The following is a 19,863-nucleotide window of genomic DNA, read 5'->3' as shown; positions in this document are numbered from 1 at the left end:
GAATGTCTAGCCGCTTCCACTTCTCTTTCAACAGGAACAAAGACAAAAATCCCTGCTCCTTTTCTCTCTGTTGGGGCACAGTAACTCACCACAGGTGTGATCCTTCACCTTTATTGTAATAATTGTCACCCTTGGAAAACACACATTCAGGCATATAGTGGGATTAGTTCCCAGAAGATGTGGAGGGGGATAAGGCCAATTACTCGCCAATTTGGCGGTGATTTCTTCACTTCAGCCTTTGGGATATTTCTACCCCCACTTTAGGAACAAGGAGATTCCCGGTCAAATTTCAATTGTGTTGGAGCGATGTCTCTGCTGTCAAGGAGCTCACTGCCCTTCCAGAGGTCCCTTTTGGATTCCCAGCACCCACGTGGTGGCTCACAACCACTTAGATGCTACAGGGAATCCGTTGGCACCGGCAGGCACACGGTGCACGTAAACTCACGCAGATGCACACACAAACACAGGTATGTTGCCTGGAATGTATATCAGGCTTGAATCTGCACAGCCCAAATCCTCCAGGGAAAACACCCTTCAGGTACCACGCCCTTCAGGACCAAGCGGTGCGTCCGGGCGGAGCCCGGCGGCGAGAGCCCGCCCCCGACGCTGGCGTGACGTCACGGGCGCCGGCAGATGACGCGAAGGTCCGCTTTACGGCTGCTGAGCGTCGTCGGCTGCTGGGCTGGAAAGTGCACGCCACGGGCTGTCGTGAAAAGGTGGGGCGGGAGTGCGCGGGACACTCTGGGAGACTGTGGGATCCACTGTCTGCTCCCTCCTCGTTCCGGCCGGCTTCCGGACCCCGGCTTGGAGCGGCTGTATGTGTCTCCTGGAGCATATGCTTCGCCACGTCCTAGCGTGGTCCCGAGAGCCAGTGAAAGACTTTCGGGATCCACGAAGTGCATTGTAACTAAAGGTGGCTGCATGATGTGTATAAGATGAAGACGGATAATTTACTAGTATTTATAATGCCCAGTATAGGGAGAGCCCTTAAGATCAGGATCTCTTGGTGAATAAATAGCTTCATTTACAGTTGTACATTAGGGAGCCACTTAATCTTAATGCTACAACTCGAAAGTAGCTTGCTGGATCATCCCTTTTCATGGTTGACTTGTTTTTTATTGTCTTTTCATTTAAAGTATGTGTGTGCGCTCACACAGCATGCTTAATAAACAAAAAGGACCTTTCGGAAGTGGGTTCTTTCCTTCTATCATGTGGGTCCCATTATCAAACTCAGGTTTTCTGATGTGATGGCAAGTTTCTTTCTCCACTGAGCCATCTAGATGGCCCAAGTCTGAAGGGACGGAGGGGACAGAGAAGACAGAGAAGACAGGGTCATAGACATAAAATTCAATGACTGAAATGAAAACCTGGACAAAACTGAATTTTGCCACTGGGAACTTTTAAATTCAAAGTAGAAAAACTCCTTGATTATAGGTTTTGTGTGTTGAGTTTTGTAGTTAGTTATAAAAATGACATTTTTTAATAACTAAGTTATAGTCTTGTTATTCTACTGCTGTGAATTATGTTAGTAGATTATATTTTCTTGTAAGAAATTAACAGTTACACATGTACTTGCTTTTTTTCAGGAAAGGCAACTTTTAAACAGACTTTTTTTTTTTTTTAATTTTAGGTATAGGGATGTTTTACCTACATGTATATAGTAAGTGCAGCATGTTCATGCCTGGCGTCTTCAAAGGCTGTCGGATTCCCCAGAACTGGAACTATGGACTGTATTGAGCTCCCAGTTGGGTGCTGGTATGGAACCTGTGTCCTCTGAAAGAACAAGGAATGTTTAACTCCTGAGACACATCTCCAGGTCCAGACTAGTTTTTTGTAAAAATAAGTATAATACATTAATGTGGAAAACTGGGTGCTTAGCAAAGTTTATTTGGTTATTTTGTGTTCTTATACAGGCAAAAATAGCAAGACACACTCTACTACAATAACCTTATATCCCCAAATAAACTCATTCTCTATATCGTGTAGAGCATACTGTAGTTCATATAATTTGTTTACTGTCCATTTGTGTATCTGGAAAATCATTTGTATACACAACAGTTAGATTTATGAAATACTTATTTTAAAATACCATAAGCATTAAAATTGTCTTGTTCTTTAAAATTTGATACTTAGGAATCACATTTCAAATTTTTGCATTATTTTGGACATTTTTGATTTTATGGGCTTAAGAAGCCCTTTAATTACCAGCTAGATGGTAATTAGATAACACAATTGAAATTCTATTTTGAATCAGTAAGTAAACCACTTAAGTATGAACAGGTAAAAAATTGGAATGACACTTGATAAATTTTATTTTTCTCTGATATATGTATTTTTGTTTGTTTGTTTGTTTTTCGAGACAGGGTTTCTCTGTGTAGTCCTGGCTGTCCTAGAACTCACTCTGTAGACCAGGCTGGCCTCCATCTCAGAAATCTGCCTGCCTCCCAAATGCTGGGATTAAAGGCGTGCGCCACCGCCGCCTGGCTCTCTGATATATATTAACAGGATTCAGTAGAAAGTCTCCTTTGTCGTCAAGGATACTAGGAGTTACAGTGTTTTTGTTAGCATTGATCCCTAGTGGTTTTTTGTTTGTAGTTTTTTTGAGACAGGATCTCTGCCCTAGCTGCTCAGAAACTCTTCATATAGACTAGGTTGGTCTTACAAAGATCTACCTGCCTCTGTCTGGGATTAATCTGCTGGGATTAAAGGCATGCTCCACCATGCCTGTTTTTTTGTTTGTTTGGCTTGCTTTTTGTTTCTCTTTCCTTTCTTCTTTCCTTCCTTCCCTTCTCTTCCCTTCCCTTCCCTTTCCTTTCCTTCCTTCCTTCCTTCCTTCCTTCCTTCCTTCCTTCCTTCCTTTCCTTCTCCATCCCTTTATTGCTTACTTTTAAATGTCTATCCTTTTAATACTGTGGTCAATTGAAAAATAAACCTACATCTCTCCCTGCTTAATTCTATTATGTGACTGTCACATCCTTCCTACATGTTTAAGTTTTGATCCAGTGTTCATTGACTGTCATCAAGTTTGTTTTTTATGTCATTGCTTTCAGCAAAGTTGCTACAGGTATTTTGTAAGTTTAGAGCTTCAGTTATGTATCTGTGAGACAGATTTTGTTTGTTTTAGTTACACAAAGTACTGCTGTTACCCTAAGGACAAAAGGAAATCATTTATTCTGAGCCAAATATAAGTGGCCAGGTTCCAGGACCACAGATTTAGGTTACTATAAAAATCACATCCCAGGGTAGAAGCAGATCTATGAGCTTATATTGTTAAATGACAAAGGAAAGTAAAATAGCAAGGCTTTTCAAATACATTGGTTGGAATTAGGTAGGTGGATTCCAGCAAATCAAGGGATTTCCTATTGTAGGTTTAGGGTGGGATCAGATGACATTCTTAGCTCTGGGCTTGGTGGGAGCTAAGGTACTTAACTTCACAGAAGCTTCAGATGATAGCCACTAGGACATTGGGTGGACACACAGGTGTGCAGTAAACCTGCTGCCAAGATAACCCAAGCTAGTTTATCTGAGTATGCAACATTCCCAGTCTCCAGCCTCCTGCATTTTCACCAGTCAGCCTTACAGAACCTTAAATAGACAGTTCTTATCTGGGCACTTCCTTTTAGTTCATTGTTTTGTAGTACTGGGGACTGGATTGGGATCTTGCACATTGGTAAATGATCTGTTGTCAGTAACCTAGGTACTCAGCTGATGGTCATTTTTGCTAGTAGACATGTTTCCTTCTCACCTCATGAAAACTCCCCTAATGTCTAACATTTCTCTAAATGTGTAGTTTTCTCAGCCACAGGTGTTTAGACAAACCTCAATAAAATGATGCTTCAGGAGTTGGTGCGTCAGGCTGCCTCTGTCTATTTGGATAGAACAGCTGTATGTTTTGACCAAGGCAACAACCAGCCTCCAGTGTGCTATACCTACAAGACTCTGTTGAGCGAGGCTTCAGAATTATCCGATTTTCTGCTAGCACACTGTGACTTTGGAGGAATTCGGGAAGTTGGTCTCTATTGTCAACCTGGGATAAACTTACCCTCCTGGATTTTAGGGTAATACTTCTAGTATAAACTGATATTACTCTAAGCTAATTTAATAGTTTTTAGTACATAGTATACATTGTACGCTATTGTTTTATTTACTATTGGATTCTTCTGTGTTAGCTTGTCATTTTCTTCTGGTATTATTTTTTGATCATGTACATTAGTTAATTTGAGCTAATTAAGGAAAGACTAAAAGTTTTTACTAATAAAATATTTAAATATCTCCAAAGTATAAAGGCCTCATTTTTCTGTCAGAAGAAAACAGGTAAAGCATCTTATAATTGTCCTTAGGTAAAGAAAACCATTGAGCCGTCAACTCTCTGAAAATGTTATCTTTCTGTATATTAAGTGTTAAGACCTCTTTCTTTTTTCAATACTTTTTTTCAATACTTTTTTCAATACTGAGTATTGAACACAGGGCCTTGTACATGCTAAACAAACTCTGTACAATTAAGCTGCACCCCCATCCCAAGTTGGGATAAGAAGTGAAAATATAATTTTACAATATCTAGATAGCCAATGGGTGCAAGATAAAATAACTACAACCAAAACACGACCCTGAATTTTGTGAAATGCTAATGAACAATGAAGTTCTTAGAGACATCAAGTGCTCATGGGAGAATTATATTTATTGTAGTAACCTTGTACTTGCCCTACAGGATTCTTCAGGCCCAGGCAGCTTATGCACCTATTGATCCAGACTCCCCACCATCACTATCAACCCACTTTATGAAAAAATGTGACCTAAAGTATGTTCTCGTTGAAAAACGGCAGGTTAATGTAAGTCTTGGTGTTTTAAGTGTTTGGGGGAGGGAGAAATGGGAGGGAGAGAGAGACAGGCTGACTTCAGTTTAAGAGTTCTTTCATCTGTCTTGACTTCACTAACTTTTCGTTGATTCTCAGCCTCAGTGATGTCATCATTCTGGTTGAGCACGTGTTGTGGGAAGTTCCCACACAGTATAAGATGGTCAGTACCATTACTGTCTCTTGCACATTAGATACCAGCAGTACCTTCTAGCTGTGGTATCCAAAAATGCCCAGATCTTCCCTAGGGTTCCCTGGCTCCCTCCCCAGTGCATGTTACATTGAGAACTACACTTTATGACATGGAAGTGTCTTCTAGCCTTATGATGGTTCTGCATTTTTCCTTCCTGCTTCCAAATTATTTCCTATGGTTGAAAGTGTCATAGTACTTGCACAGTTTACTTTTATGTACTTTTATGTCAATTACATATTGGTCCACTATGTTAAAGAATTATAACTGAGCTTACATTTTGAAAAATGGATCAGCTCTTAGACCACACATTAGTGGAAAATTTATTATTTAAAAAGTTTTACGTGTGGAGGTGGAAAGATATCTCAAAGGTTATGAGCACTTGCTGCTCTTGCAGAGGATGTGGGTTCAGTTCCAGCACCCATATCGGATGCTGGATATGATGTTACAAGCCTGTAACAACAGTTCCAGGATGTTGGATACCCTCGACTCTGCAGGCACTGCATTCACATAGTATACATACAGATAAGAGTAGGCACACAGCCGGGCAGTAGTAGCGCACACCTTTAGTCCTATAGCACTTGGTAGGCAGAGGCAGAGGCAGGCAGATTTCTAAGTCTGAGGCCAGCCTGCTCCACAGAGTGAGTTCCAAGACGACAGTCAGTGCTACACAGAGAAACCCTGTCTCGAAAAACCAAAAACCAAACAAACAAAAAAAGAGCAGATACACAGATACACATAAAACAAATGTTAACAAAAAAAATTTAAGTATCTGCCAACTGACAATGCAGCTGAGAAACAATACTGCTTTAGAGACAGGAGTTAATACTGGGTGTTCAGCAAGAGGTAGTCCGTGTTGTATTATCGTTAAATTATTTGTTGTTGAGAAAATACTGTCTGTCCAGTGAAGACTGTTATAGAAGTTCTTTTTGGTTTAGTTCTCTTTTACTCACTCATCTTCTATGAGAACCAGTTTATACTTGAGAATAACTTAATGCATTGTATGTGTATGAGTACATGGATGTATGAACTGTGAAGCTCGTGAGTATTAAAGTGTGGTCTCTAGAAAGAAATTTGAAAGGTTAACCTGGTTAATAAGTGTTTTGAAGTAAATGTTAGTGTCTAGCTGGGGCCTTCCCTTGTACTCCCGAAAGTGCTCAGTCCTTTGTTCCCACAAATAGACTTATCTCAGAGAACAATGCCCTGCTTCCCTTTCGTTTTCTTTTCTTGTTTGTTTGTTTGTTTGTTTGCTGCTGTTTTGTTTTTTGAGATAGGGTCTCACTATGTGGCTATGCTGCAACCAAATATGTAGACCCAGGCTGTCCTTGAATTCACAGAGATCTGCCTGGCTCTGATTCCCAAGAGACAGGATTACAGGGTGTGCCACCACACCTGGAATGCTTATTTTTCTTAAGTCTTGTTGGAAGGAAGTTTTATAAAAGATGGTCAGGTGTGAGAATTAATTGTCAGTATCAGGATGCTTTGTGAAGGAATATAGCAAGGGTTTGATACACAAAGCCCCATAGCTAATGGCTTGACTTCCTTGGCCATGATTTCCATGATCTGTGAGCATTCTTGCTTCACTTAATGAAGAAGCAACGAGCGGCCATTGAGCACCTACTGTTTTCCCACCAGATCAGTTACTCTTATCTAGGAACAGTTCAGCCTCCCTGGAGGTACCGCCAAATGTCTGGAGATATTTCTCATTGTCCTGATAAAAACAAGGGGCTATTGGCATCTGTAGGAAGTAGATGGTGCTAAAATTCCTACAGTGTACAAGACAGGCTTTCACACAGAATTGTGTAACCCAAATGTCAGTGGTGTAGCACCTTGGGCTAGGTAGAGAGAAGGTGTTTGGAAGGATATTGGTGTATACAAGTATTCTAACTTTATGCCCTGTTGGGGAAAAAATAAGAGCCAGTCCTTTAGAGCCTCCCCTAGATCTGCAGTGTGGTAGTGTAAGGCCACCACGAATGGAGGACCTCACTCAAGCCTCGGGAATTCTCGGCCACCCCAATAACTGCAAGACCCCAAACTTGATGTAATCAGCAAGAGGCATATTTTATTCAGTATTTATATTTATACTGAGGTCAAGACCTGTAGCCCACACAGGGGCAATGGGGTCTGACCCCAGGGCTTTGGAGACAGAGAGAATTTAAAGCCCAAAACCACAACTCGGGGGGAACCACAACACAGGGGGAGAAAGGGAGGGCTATTGGAGAGCACCTGTGGAAAGTCCCAGCCCATTATTCAGTTTGTGACAGGGCACAAGGAACAGGCTATTCTCTAAGAGCCTATACGTAATCAGCCAAGTTCCTGGTATCCAGGATGTACAGGCACGCTGAGAACTCCCAACTCAAACTCTCCTGGTATCCAGGGTGCATGGGCACGCTAACTTGAACTCTCAGCTCAAACCCTATTCAATCTATCTTATGGTTAGTTTTTAGTTCCTGGTACCCATAGCTCTTGGTCACGCTGTCTTGAACTCCCAGCTCTGAACTCTATTCAATCTATCATCTATTTTGCCTTGTGGATAGCTAGTTTCCTAGGACCCAGAACGCAGAACAAGCTGATCTGAACTCTTGACTCCATCTGTGGAAGGTTTAAAAATTTTTAACTCTTTCAGTAGGGTCCTAAGGGGTGTGACTCAGCAGAGTAAAGTTTTAATGGAAAAGAATGATTTTGAGCTAGGTCTTAAGAATGTATAGGTCATGAACTATTTTTGTTGTTTTGTTTTAAACAAACAGCCTGTTATTAAAAGCCTGTTTTTTTTTTTTTTTTTTTAAATCAGGCTGTCCTCAAACAAGTTATTAAGCTGATGACCTTGAACTTCTGTTTTTGTTTGGTTGTTTTTTTTTTTTTTTTTTTTTTTTTTTTGAGTATGTTCTGGCTGCCCTGGAACTCACTATATAGGTCAGGCTAGCTTCAAACTCACAAAGGTCAGCCTCCTGAGTGCTGGGATTAAAGGCATGTACCATGACCCCTAGCTAGGCTTGAGCTTCCTTAGCTGGGTCCTGCTGCCGCCACCCAAGCCAGCTCAGTCAACTGGGTCTCAAGGGAAGGAGGGAGGATTGGAAAGAAAAAGATGATTAGACAACATTATAACACAACTCCAGCCAGTGCTGAGGCTGAAGAGGGCTTACTTTTCTCCAGCCTGCTTTTACATCATTTTAAGTACATGCAAATAATAAAATCAGTTCTAGGTCAAGGAACAAACAAGGAAATAATCAAAGTTCCTTAATATTTCTCTCTCTCTCTCTCTCTCTCTCTCTCTCTCTCTCTCTCTCTCTCTCTCTCGGCTTATCAGAATGACTAAGATAAAAGGAATGCCACACATTCCTTGGCTAAGTTTATGAGTTTACCTTGAGCTTGTTTCCATGTCCTGGTCCAATGTCAAATTCCTGCCAGATTTCTACAAGTCAGCCCCAAAAGCTCTCCACACACCTACTCTGTTACAGATGGGTACTATTTGCCTTTTGTTTTAGCTTTATGGACTACCTCATCCCACTTCTGACACACACATATGTAAAACACACACATGTAGCAAACTTTACAAGCTACCAGGGTTTGACCTTTTGTTATTTATATTTATTTAATATGACAACTCAGATTCTTTCAGTTAAGCAGTTTTAAAATTCTGCCCAAGAAGCTCTGTTCAGAAGACTCCCACTTTGAATCTGTACAGGTCAGGTGTGGCCTGTAATCCTAGTATAGAATGAAAAATTATAAAGGTCATTTTATAAAATATATACAGAGTTTTCTTTAAAGGGCATGAAAAATATAAAAAGTTTTTATGACCCCTAGACCTGAGCAAAAGAATGCAGGTTCACTAGTTCCAAGAAAGCGGAACTAAATGTAAGATTTGGGGCCTTCACTGCCCCGGATTCATTCCACATTCTGGGAGGGTACATTATCCCTGAGTCAGAGGACACTTGCTAGATTAACATTCCTCAGACCTCAGAGAAGAAAACCCACCTGTGAGTGGGGGAAGGCCCAAAGCAGGAAGACACATTCCTGACCACAAAGAAAAATGCAAGTCATCTAGGTGGGGCTGAGAAACTAGTATCCACTGATGACAGGGCAACAACTGAGAAATAGTTGAGTAAGTGACAGGGCAAGACCACATTTTGAGAAGAATGGGTACACAGAGTGTTTTCCACATGACCCTGATTCACTTAGGTTGGGTTCCTCTGGAATTCTCCTATATTTTTATGTTAGCAACCCCTCACTCCCTCCTCACTCCCCTGGTTTGTGGTTTTCCCCCTTAAAAAGCCCCTCAGCTGTTTCGGCCCGAGCTGCCCCACATTGGGTGCCAAAAATGTTGTGGCCAAAGCTGCCCCACGCTTGGGGGCCAAAATGTTGAGGACCGCTCTGTCAGTGTTGGAACCCACGCTGCCAAAAGCCTTGGGGGCTAAGTTGTTAGAGCCTGCGCTGCCCCAAGCTGTTCTGGTCCGCGGGTCGGGGTTCAGCAAGAGAGAGAGTGAGGACGGACTCGAGGAATGGAGACCAGAGTGTGATTCAGTCCCGTTTATTCTTCAGTCTGTCTTCTTCTCTCCAAGTCCCAAGTCTTGAGTTCCTAGTCCCTAGTTCCTCCAAGTTCCAAGTTCTTTCTCCAAGTGCTAAGTGCCTACTACCTAATTCTCTTTCTCAAGTGCCTACTGTCTAATTCCAAGTTCTTACTCCAAGTGCCAAGTGCCTAATACCTAATAATAATTTCTTCTGTCTGCCTCTTTTTGAGACAAGGTGTCTCTGTGTATCCCTGGCTGTCCTGGAACTCACTCTGTAGACCAGGCTGCCCTCGAACTCAGAAATTCGCCTGCCTCTGCTTCCCAAGTGCTGGGATTAAAGGCATGCGCCACTACCACCCAGCTGCCTCTTGCCTTTTATATGTCTCACTTCTAAGCCACACCTTTAAGTCATGCCTTTAAGTCATGCCCTTAGGTCTTGTCTCTAAATCTAATCTCTAAGCCACGCCCTTAAGTCACACACCTTTAAGTCTCACACACCCAAGGGAAGATCCTGGGTGTCTAAAGCAAGATGTTATCAGAGTGTGCTCAGCTGTTGTAGGCTATTGTAATCAAGTCTCTTGTCAGAGTATATGGCTAAAGATGGCTGCAAGGATGATAGCCGCCTTCTGTAGGCTTCCCACACTCAGCCATCCGGTCTTTGTCAAATTCAGCTCCTGCGTGAGCAAGCAATTTGACCATTGGCTGGCCAACTCTCTCTAAGAGGTTTATTAACCTCTGCTGATTGCATCCAGGTACGGTGTCTTGAGATTTTTGGGTGGTTGTGACTTCCCGAGACTTGAGTAAGAAGGGTCTCCCGAGTTTGGGGGTCTTCATTAGCACTCAGGAAGCTGATGATGCCTCAAGTCTGAGGTCATGGTCTACATAGTGAATTCCAGGCCAGCCAGGGCCATAACAAGAACTTATTCCAAAAATCCAAACCCAAACAAACTAAACATAACCCTGTTTCATCCAGCTTATTCCAAATCGTACAAAAGCAACCAAGTCAGAACCCTGCAGTTGTTGGCTCAACAGGCAGACAGGCACAACGTTTGCGCCCAAATGATCGCTGTCCACTTGTAGTACAAGACTAGCTGAGAACTATGGTAAAGGAAGGGTTCAGGAAGTGGCTCTTATTTAACAGTGTAGTCCCATGCCTTTGCCACCTGGGGTCAGCTGATCCCATCACATACAGGTTAAGGGCCAAACTTGTTTTTTTTTGCTGATTATGCAAAATAATTGAGGATTCTTATTTCATCTCTTGTCAATACCAAACCTCACCCTCTCCTTCATTTTTGCATTTTTGAAGTGCTTAGTGTTCTCCAATGTCAGGTTTCTTAGATCATGCACTCTGATTGTCTGAACTGTCTATCTTCTCATTTAGAGAATAACAAATATTGTCTATGAAGTCTCTGACCCTTTGTGTGGAGTTAAGTTCAGTTTCTCTAACATTTCAGTCATGTGCCATTATTACCTTTACTGTGTTCCATTGTAAGTGTGTGCTTTTCTACATGTCTGCTTTGAAGGTGAGTTTGAAAATAAGAACATTTAACTCTTGAGTTAATGAGATATGTCTCATTTCTGTCTTTGTCCCAGGATACAAGCTAGTACGCCCATCCTTGGTTAAGCCACATTGATGGGTAAATGGCTGTTTTACATTCTCTATAAAATAATTATTTTTTAACATGTGAATTTTATTTATCTTTTTCTTTCTTTTTTCTTTCTTTTTATTTTTTATTTTTTTATTTTTCCCCTTCCTTTCTTTCCCTTCTCCCTCTTGCTCCCGCCCTGCTCGCTCCAGGTCCTGGACCCACTCACTCTGACCTTTTTTTTTCTTTTATTATATGTAAGTACACTGTAGCTGTCTTCAGACACCCCATGAGAGGGCATCAGATCTCATTACAGATGGTTGTAAGCCACCATGTGGTTGAACTCATGACCTCCAGAAGAGCAGTCAGTGCTCTTAACTGCCGAGCCATCTCACCAGCCCTATCAGTTTCTTTTTGAGACAAGGTTCTCTTTGTGTAGCCCTGTCTGTCCTGGAACTCACTCCATAGCCCAGGCTGGCCTCAAACTCAGAGATCAGCCTGCCTTGCCTTCCAAGTTCTGGGATTAAAGGCATGGGACATCATCGCCCAGTTTAACATGTTAACATTTGTAAATTTCTTCTCTAACAGAAATTCAAGTCTTCACATGAAACAGTTTTGAACTATGCTATAGTTTCAATGGAACATAAGGACCTGGTACTCTTCAGACTGCATTGGGAAACTGGTGAAGCAAACTCAATGCTCTGTGACAGAACAGATAAATACAAGGTAAACGAGGGAGAAGACAGAGTGAATGGTGACAACAGGACCCAAGAGAAGGAACACATGGACATGCAGCGTGAGGGTTGCTTGGCATATGTCCTCCATACCTCAGGGACCACAGGGACACCAAAGATTGTCAGAGTGCCTCATGCATGCATACTACCTAATATCCAGCACTTCCGGTAAGTTCTGTCCTTGGAATCCTTCTTAGAGTTTCTGTTTTAAGCTGGGTGTCATGGGACTCAGTGGTATTTGAGAGGCTAGAGGCAGAAAGATTAGACGTCTGATGCCAGTTTGTACTTAAGACCCCCAAACACGGGAGATCCTTCCTCAAGTCTCAGGAAATCATGACCACCCAAAAATCACAAGAAACCATACCTGGATGCAATCAGCAGAGGTTTATTGGGGAGAGTTGGCTAGCCAAGGTCAAAACTTGTCCATGCAGAAACAGAATTTTGACAAAAGGTCAGCAAGCTGAGGGGCCTTTTTTATAGCACGGGGTGGGGAAAAGGAGGAATTTTCGCACGGTTACACGTGATTGGTTGCATTTTCGCGCAGTTACACATGATTGGTTGTTTTACAAATTTTGAACATCAGCAGGCTGTAACACTAGGAAAACCTCAAGGAGGGGTAACCAAGAACAGTGGAACATTTCAGAGGAACTGACCTTAAATGATTTAGAGTCATGTGAAAATCACTCTGCACACTCATTCTCAAGAATGTAGTTTTTCCATGTCACTGTGCCCTACCCTGTCATAACCAACTATTTCAGGTTAACTATTTCTCACTTGCCATAGCCCCACCTAGATGACTTATATCTTTCTCTGTGGTCAGGAGTGTGTCTTCCTGCTTTGGGACTTCCCCACCCTGAGGCTTGAGGAATGTTGCTCTTCCCTGAATGTATCCCAGGGCAGTGGCAGTAAAGGCCTGAAATCTTACATCCAGTTCTGCGTTCTGGAACCTGCACACTTTCTGCTCAGGTCTAAGGGCAAAGAAAAAGCCTGCATATATTTCACAAAATTGTCTTTAGTACTATGGAAAGAGACTCAGGAAAACAAAACAAAAATCTGATATTTTAAAAAATAATTTTTAGTATCTGTTTTATTGTAAATCTTGCTCTAAATGTATAATCTTGAGTAACTGAGCAATTGTATCTGTCTTGTTTGATCTGTACATGATCCTTAGTTCTCTGTAGGCAGGGAATACACTTAACAGTAACACCAATCACAGAATAAACAAGTGAGTGGACAGAAGCTGTTCGTGCGCATGTGTGTGCGTGCGTGTGTGCGTGTGTGCGTGTGTGCGTGTGCGCGTGTGTGTGTGTGTGTGTGTGTGTGTGTGTGTGTGTGTGTGTGTGTGCTGAACTCTGGGCCTCACACATGATGGCTAAAGGCTAGACCTGTGAGTTGTCTCTAGCCCCCATTTTGCATTTGACACTGGATCTTACTGAGTTGCCCAGGATGGCCTTGACCTTGCTCTGCAGCTAGGCTGGCCCTAAGCTTGTTATTCTGCTGCCTTAGCCTTCCAAGTCACTGAGACTACAGGCCAACTTCACTTTTTTGATTTTTAGTTAATAGTCTAAAAAGAAGAAGAAATGATTCCTTGGCAAAGGTACCAATTAAGTATGGTGTAGGAATTCAGTTAAACTTAAAAATTAACTGCCCTAGGACACATCCTGGGAGGAGCACATTCCTTAGTCAGAGGACACCTGCTGGATTAACATCCAGAGGAAGAAGGGATTAACATTCCTCAGACCACAGGGAAGGGACCCCACCTGTGGGTGGGGAAGGCCCAGAGCATGTAGACACATTCAGCAGAACCAATCCTTGCCACTTACAAACAAGGGAGGTCCTTGCCACCTCATTCCCCAAAAGACCAATCAGTTTAAAAGTCACACTGTTCCACCAATCATATTGTGCCTAGTCACTGTTTCTCTAGTCCACCCCTTAAACTGCATTAAAAACTGCTCTTAACTTCAACTCAGGGTTCTTTTTGCCTGTGAGTGAGAGAACCCCAGTGCACTGGTTATTATTATTAAACCTCATGTTATTGCAGCGAATCCCCTGTCCCTGTGTGTCTCTGTGGGAGCACGTCCCCTGGTTTGGATCTTAGAGTTCAAAAATGGGAGGAACTAGGTTTTCTGTATGGCTCTGTCAGGATAGGAGCCTCAAATCCCCAGTTCAGGTTCTAACTTATTCTGTTAGATTATGATGAGTCACCAACAGATTTGCCTGCCATTAATTTCCCCTGGTGTCAGTATGTGTCTCTTCTTGTGGGTACTCATTTTGTGAAGGAAGAAGCAGAGAGGACATGAAGCAGTGTAGGCATGGCCCCAGGGAAGTGGGGCGGGAGAGTTGCTAAGAGGGGTCTGGTAAGATACTTATCCAATTTTATATCATTTAAAAAATCTGTTGTTCTCTTCTTGAGGCAGAGTTCCTCTGTGTAGCTCTGACCGTTCTGGAGCTCAGAGATCCACCACCTCTACTTCTCAAGGCTGGGAGTAGAGGTGTGCCACCACAGCCCAGTGGAATTTAAACAGTGTTATAGTTTGCTCTGTGTAATTGGTAGGCTGAGGCACAAGAGTGAGGCTCTTGGCAAACACCATGGCTGACAGTGTGGATCCAGGGGAGGTAAGACAGAAATTTGGTCCAGCATGACTCAGTAGCTGGTGTTGGTTCATACTTTGAGATTCTGACATGGCACAGTTTATTTTAGGCATGTTAAGAACAACACAATTTGGGGAAAAGTTTCCTATAATAATTAATTCAACCCCATGTGTACAGCAAAGCTTAAGACATGACTTTATGGAGACTCTTGTAAAGGACCAGTAACATCTTTATAAAGATTATCTATAGATTAACTGAGGAGGAGGCTCAAGGTAAATAGTATCTCAGGAAGGATAGTTCTATGGATTGACTGAGATAAACATAGGGTCTGACCATCCGGATAGTGCCGCGGTCACCAGGCTATTAACCATATCTGTTCTCAGCCTTCTGGACAGAAAACAGGTTATACATCTACTGCTTATCCGTGAACACAAGTGTAGCCATTTAAATTATCTAATATTTATACCAATAAAGACACAGAAGGCATAGACTGAGGTAGAAACCTGCTAGCTCAGTGAAGTAACTTTATTTATTTATTTATTTTGTTTTTTTTTTTGAGACAGGGCTTCTCTGTATAGCCCTGGCTGTCCTGGAACTCACTCTGTAGACCAGGCTGGCCTCGAACTCAGAAATCCACCTGCCTCTGCCTCCCAAGTGCTAGGATTAAATGCGTGTGCCACCACTGCCCAGCAACTTTATTTTCTTAACTATATACAAAATATCTATTCACAAGCCTGATCCTACAACTGAACTGTTAGCTCTTTAGGAATTGCTTTCCATCTGCGTCATTCTACAGAGCTAGTCTACCTTTCTCTTGAGCACCAACAAACCCAAGAGGGCTCTTAGCTTGCTTTCTTAGAATATTGTGTTATCTGTGTCCTGCCAGTTGCTTCTCTGTTGTTTCTGAGGCCGAAAGAGGAAATCCCTATCTCTTACCTGGAGGTCCTGCTATAAAAGTTCTTCCAAGCTGAGAGAGAGAGAGAGAGAGATCTAGCAAAGGTCTAGTTACTGTACAAAAAGTCTATTAACTCCTCCACATCCTTGCCAGACTGAACTATGATGTAGCCATGGTGGTGTAGCTCAAGCCAAGTCACTAGGTGCTGAACCATTTCACCTTTACTGGTGATGTAGCTTCAGACCACCCAACTGACTTTGCCTTGGATCATAGAGCAAAGGCCACAAGACCTCTTCCAAGCAACTTGCCTTATAATAGGCAGGAACTTTCTATTCTTTCCCATTCTTATCTAAGGAGGCTTTTAGAGGCACACCCAAACTGCATCTCTTCTGGACACATCTAACTGCATCTGACAAATGCAATATCTATTTAGGCTTTCATATTTTGCTAACAATTAGGTTTTCTACATACAATAATCAAATATCCTGTAACACACAAGTATATAGGCATGTTTCCTACACAGAGGGATGCCAAGCTCAAGGTTCATAGTGAGACCCTGTCTAAAACAGAAGGAGTGGAGGGAGGGAAGAAAGAAAGTTTGCTGACTTCGAACATCTCACCGTGAAACCAGACAGTATATACAAAGAACAGTTTCATTAAAAATTGAATTTGGGTTATTCATTATGTGAGGCACAAGTATATCATATTTAGATTTAAAAAAAAAAACCTTAAGTTCTTTTTTAAACTTCTTTTTAAATGATTATTTATTTATTTATTTATTTATTTATTTATTTATTTATTTATTTATTATGAGTACACTGTAGCTGTCTTCAGACACCAGAAGAGGGTATCAGATCCCATTACAGATGGTTGTGAGCCACCATGTGGTTGCTGGGAATTGAACTCAGGATCTCTGGAAGAGCAGTCAGTGCTCTTAATGGCTGAGCCATCTCTCCAGCCTCCTTTTTTAAAAGATTACTTATTTATTTTTATGTGCTTTATTGTTTACCTGCGTATATGTCAGTGGGAAGGTATCAGACCCACTGGAATTGGAGTTAAGACAGCTGTGAGCTAACATGGGGGTGCTGGGAATTGAAAAGGGGTTCTCTAGCTAGAGCTCTTAACCGCTGAGCTATCTCTCTAGCCTCGATTTTAAAAAAATCTTCATGCCACACTTAAAGATGTTTTTAAGTTAAAAGAGTTTTCTTAGGGAGTGATTTGCATGTTCAGTTTTTAAAAAGCAGAAGTATAGACTAAACAAATCCCTGCTCTGATATCCTAATTTAAAGTCTCCTGCTGTTCTTTGTTCTCATGCAAGAGAAAATTCCAAATAAGAGAAAAAGGAAAGGCTGGGCCTGCAGTAACATCGGTGAGTATCAGGAGGTTGAGACAGGAGGCCTTATAATGTATCCCTGCCCAGCCTGGGATACATTGTAAGGCCTTGTCTCAAAACATACAAATGCCGGTGGAGAGGTGACACAGGGGTTAACAGTGCTTCCTGCAAGTTCCTGCTGACTGAAATACTTTTTTTTTTTTTTTTTTTTTTTTTTTTTTTTTTGGTTTTTCGAGACAGGATTTCTCTGTGTATCCCTGGCTGTCCTGGAACTCACTCTGTAGACCAGGCTGGCCTCGAACTCAGAAATCCTCCTGCCTCTGCCTCCCAAGTGCTGGGATTAAAGGTGTGGGCCACCACTGCCCGGCCTGACATTGGAATACTAAGACCCATGTCACAAGCTGGGCATCCGACACAAGTTCTATAACACCAGGCACGCGCGCGCGCGCACACACACACACACACACAGAGTCTTAAGAAATGAAAATGAAAAATCAATCCAACAGAAGAGTCTACTGAAAGGAAACCGGAGTGTAAGAGTGGATTATTACATGGAACTGACTCACACACGGTGTGGCCATGGGTAGGCAGCTAGGAGACAGTCAGCAGCAAGCTGCAACTCCATGGGCATCAGCACAGTCGGAACATAGTCAGGTGGGGTGGAAATTAACTGCAGGTCCAGCTGCTACTGCGGCTAATTTTTTAAAAATATTGTAATTATTTTTGTTGTTGTTTTTTGTTTGGTTTTTTGGTTTTTTGAGACAGGGTTTCTCTGTGTAGCCCTGGCTGTCCTGGAACTCACTCTGTAGACCAGGCTGGCCTCAAACTTAGAAATCCACCTGCCTCTGCCTCCCAAATGCTGGGATTAAAGGCGTGCGCCACCTCCGCCCGGCGTAATTTGTTTTTAATTATGTATATATGTGCGTATCTACCTGTGAGTATGTTATGTGCATGCAGATGCCTGAAATTTCGGTTCCCTCTCTAGCTGTGTAGAGTGAAAAATTATAAAGGCCATCTTATGAAATATGTGTGAATTTTTCGCCTTAGACCTTGGGTAGAAAAGCACCTGCCAGCAGGTTTGGGTCCATCTAATTAGTTACAGAGGAGGGGGAGTTACAGGACAAAGGCCTGTTAAGAACATCCCAGAAACTGACTGGCCAAGGGAAGAACTACACCCTGCCCCATGGTACGGCCTACTAGTGTTCAAAAAAGGTAAAACAACCAATCCTGTGCACCCGCGCGAAAGTTCGATTTTTCCCTACCCCACCCATATTTAAGCGCTATGCCCCTGAGCCACGACGTCAGTCCCTCTATCCCCTATGTGAGATATGGGGATATGGGCTGGCCCAGAGCTCTGATTTAATAAACCACCTCATGTACTTTACAGCAAGACGGTCTCTCGTGTGTCCTTTGGGTGCATGCTATCCTGTGACTTAAGTGGACCCCTTTCTGGGGAGTCCCGGACCTCTCTAGCTGGAGTTAGCCTAAGCCACCTGACCTCTCAGTAGGTGCTGGGGGTAGCAGCTTGCTCTGGACCACTAAGCCATCTCTGCAGCCTTGTGTGGTTTTTCATTAAGGAAGAAACCCAGCCAGCTCAAGATTGATAAACTCAGTTGATTGCAGACAGGAATGTTTGACCAAATAAGTGACAGAATGGTGTGCTTTACTAAGTGGCAGCTGCCAAACTTCTAGTCTTTAGTTTCCTCCTTAAAGGAAGCCTATATCACTGGTGATGCAAGTCTGAAATCCTAGCTATTGGAAGACTGAAGCAGGAGGATTGCCATGAGTATGAGGACAGTCTGGACAACTTAATGAGTACCAGGCCAGCCAGAGCTGCATAGCAAGACAATGTCTCTTAAAAAAATGAAAGAATAAAAGAATAAAAACAAACAAAAAACAAAGTGAGAGCATAGTAGAAAGGGAATTCTGGGGATTGTAGTTCCCTCTATCCAAACTGACATCTCAGAAAGTGGTCACAGATGATAAAACTTGTGACAAAAGAAAAAAAGGTATTATTTGTTTATTGAGACAGGGTCTTACTATACAGTCATGGCTGTCCTGGAACTCACTGTGTATACCAGGCTAGCCTCAAACCCATGGAGGTCTGCCTGCTTCTGCCTCCCAAGTGCTGGGATTATAGGAGTCTACCACCAAACCCAACTAAAGGGCTTTCTGTCCCACATTTTATAAGTGGTTTCCAGTAGCAACAGTGCCATTTTGAATAATCTGAAGAATGAAGTCTGAACCATGAAAACTTTTTTCTCCATGATGATACTGTTGCTACTGCTGCTGCTGCTGCTGATCTTTCCTTCCCATCCTCCTCCTCCTCTTCCTCCTCCTCCTCCTCCTCCTCCTCCTCCTCCTCCTCCTCCTCCTCCTCCTCCTCCTCCTCCTCTTCCTCCTACTTTATACTTATCTATTCTTATTTCATGTGTATGAATGTTTTCCTTGCATATATGTCAGTGTAACGTGTCAGAAGAGGGTATGAATCCCTTGCAACAGGAGTTCTAGATGGTGATGAACTACCATGTGGGTGCTGGGAACTGAACCTGGGTCCTTTACAAGAGCAGGAGGTGCTCTCACCCACTGAGCAATCTCTCCAGTGCAGGGATGATTAGCTCGACTGGGCACGGGCGCATGGTTCCTGTTGGGAGGAGTTGTGGGTCCCGCGTGTCTTCTGCCCAGGGTGGCTCCGGGAGGCGTGCCTCCGGAGAGAAGCAGAAGCACTGGATTTTTGACTGAGTTCGCTCTGCCACGGTGCCTGGCGGGGCTCACGCCCAGGCATGGGGAGTTCTCACTCAGTCTGAAGTTCTGTGGGGGCAGGGCCTTTAAGTAGATCTGGAGGCTGGTAGCCTTCATTCTGCGACTCCCAGATACCACTGGGGGGGGGGGGGGGGCTGCAGCAGACTGGAGACGTGCCGAGGTGGGTGAAGAAAATAAGGCCCCGGACAGTGCCTGTGGGAAAGGACCCTTTGTTATTGTACTCGCTTGGCAGGGTCCTGGAACGCAGAGAAGTCCTCAGGCAGGAAGTTAGGCACAGCGGCTGCGCTCATTAAAGGCCTTCTCCACAGTTCCCCATGCTGGCCCTAAAAACACGAGGAAGTCCATGGTTTTTATAAGGTTTATTTTTATGGCAGATGGTAGATGAATCTTGTTGTATCCCCTGCACCCT

General features: G+C 43.0%; 1 protein-coding gene across 4 annotated transcripts in view; it reads left to right on the top strand.

Annotated features, from left to right (window-relative positions):
* Positions 1 to 627: 627 nt before the first annotated feature.
* Aasdh (aminoadipate-semialdehyde dehydrogenase) overlaps positions 628 to 19,863 on the top strand; it is a 37,596-nt gene continuing 18,360 nt past the window's right edge. Inside the window, exons 1-5 of one of the 4 annotated variants that reach the window (XM_076938695.1) lie at positions 628 to 716; positions 1,631 to 1,816; positions 3,791 to 4,058; positions 4,709 to 4,829; positions 11,726 to 12,039. In XM_076938695.1, the coding sequence (XP_076794810.1) occupies positions 3,829 to 4,058; positions 4,709 to 4,829; positions 11,726 to 12,039 (665 nt within the window). In that variant the 5' untranslated portion in view covers positions 628 to 716; positions 1,631 to 1,816; positions 3,791 to 3,828. Of the gene's footprint in view, positions 914 to 1,630; positions 1,817 to 3,790; positions 4,059 to 4,708; positions 4,830 to 11,725; positions 12,040 to 19,863 lie in introns of all 4 variants that reach the window. The other 3 variants (XM_076938696.1, XM_034508170.1, XM_076938697.1) reach the window with 3 other exon arrangements.

Source organism: Arvicanthis niloticus, chromosome 7 (genome assembly GCF_011762505.2).
Source record: "Arvicanthis niloticus isolate mArvNil1 chromosome 7, mArvNil1.pat.X, whole genome shotgun sequence".
In the NCBI taxonomy this organism is placed as follows: domain Eukaryota; kingdom Metazoa; phylum Chordata; class Mammalia; order Rodentia; family Muridae; genus Arvicanthis; species Arvicanthis niloticus.
This window is presented reverse-complemented; position numbering and strand designations above follow the sequence as displayed.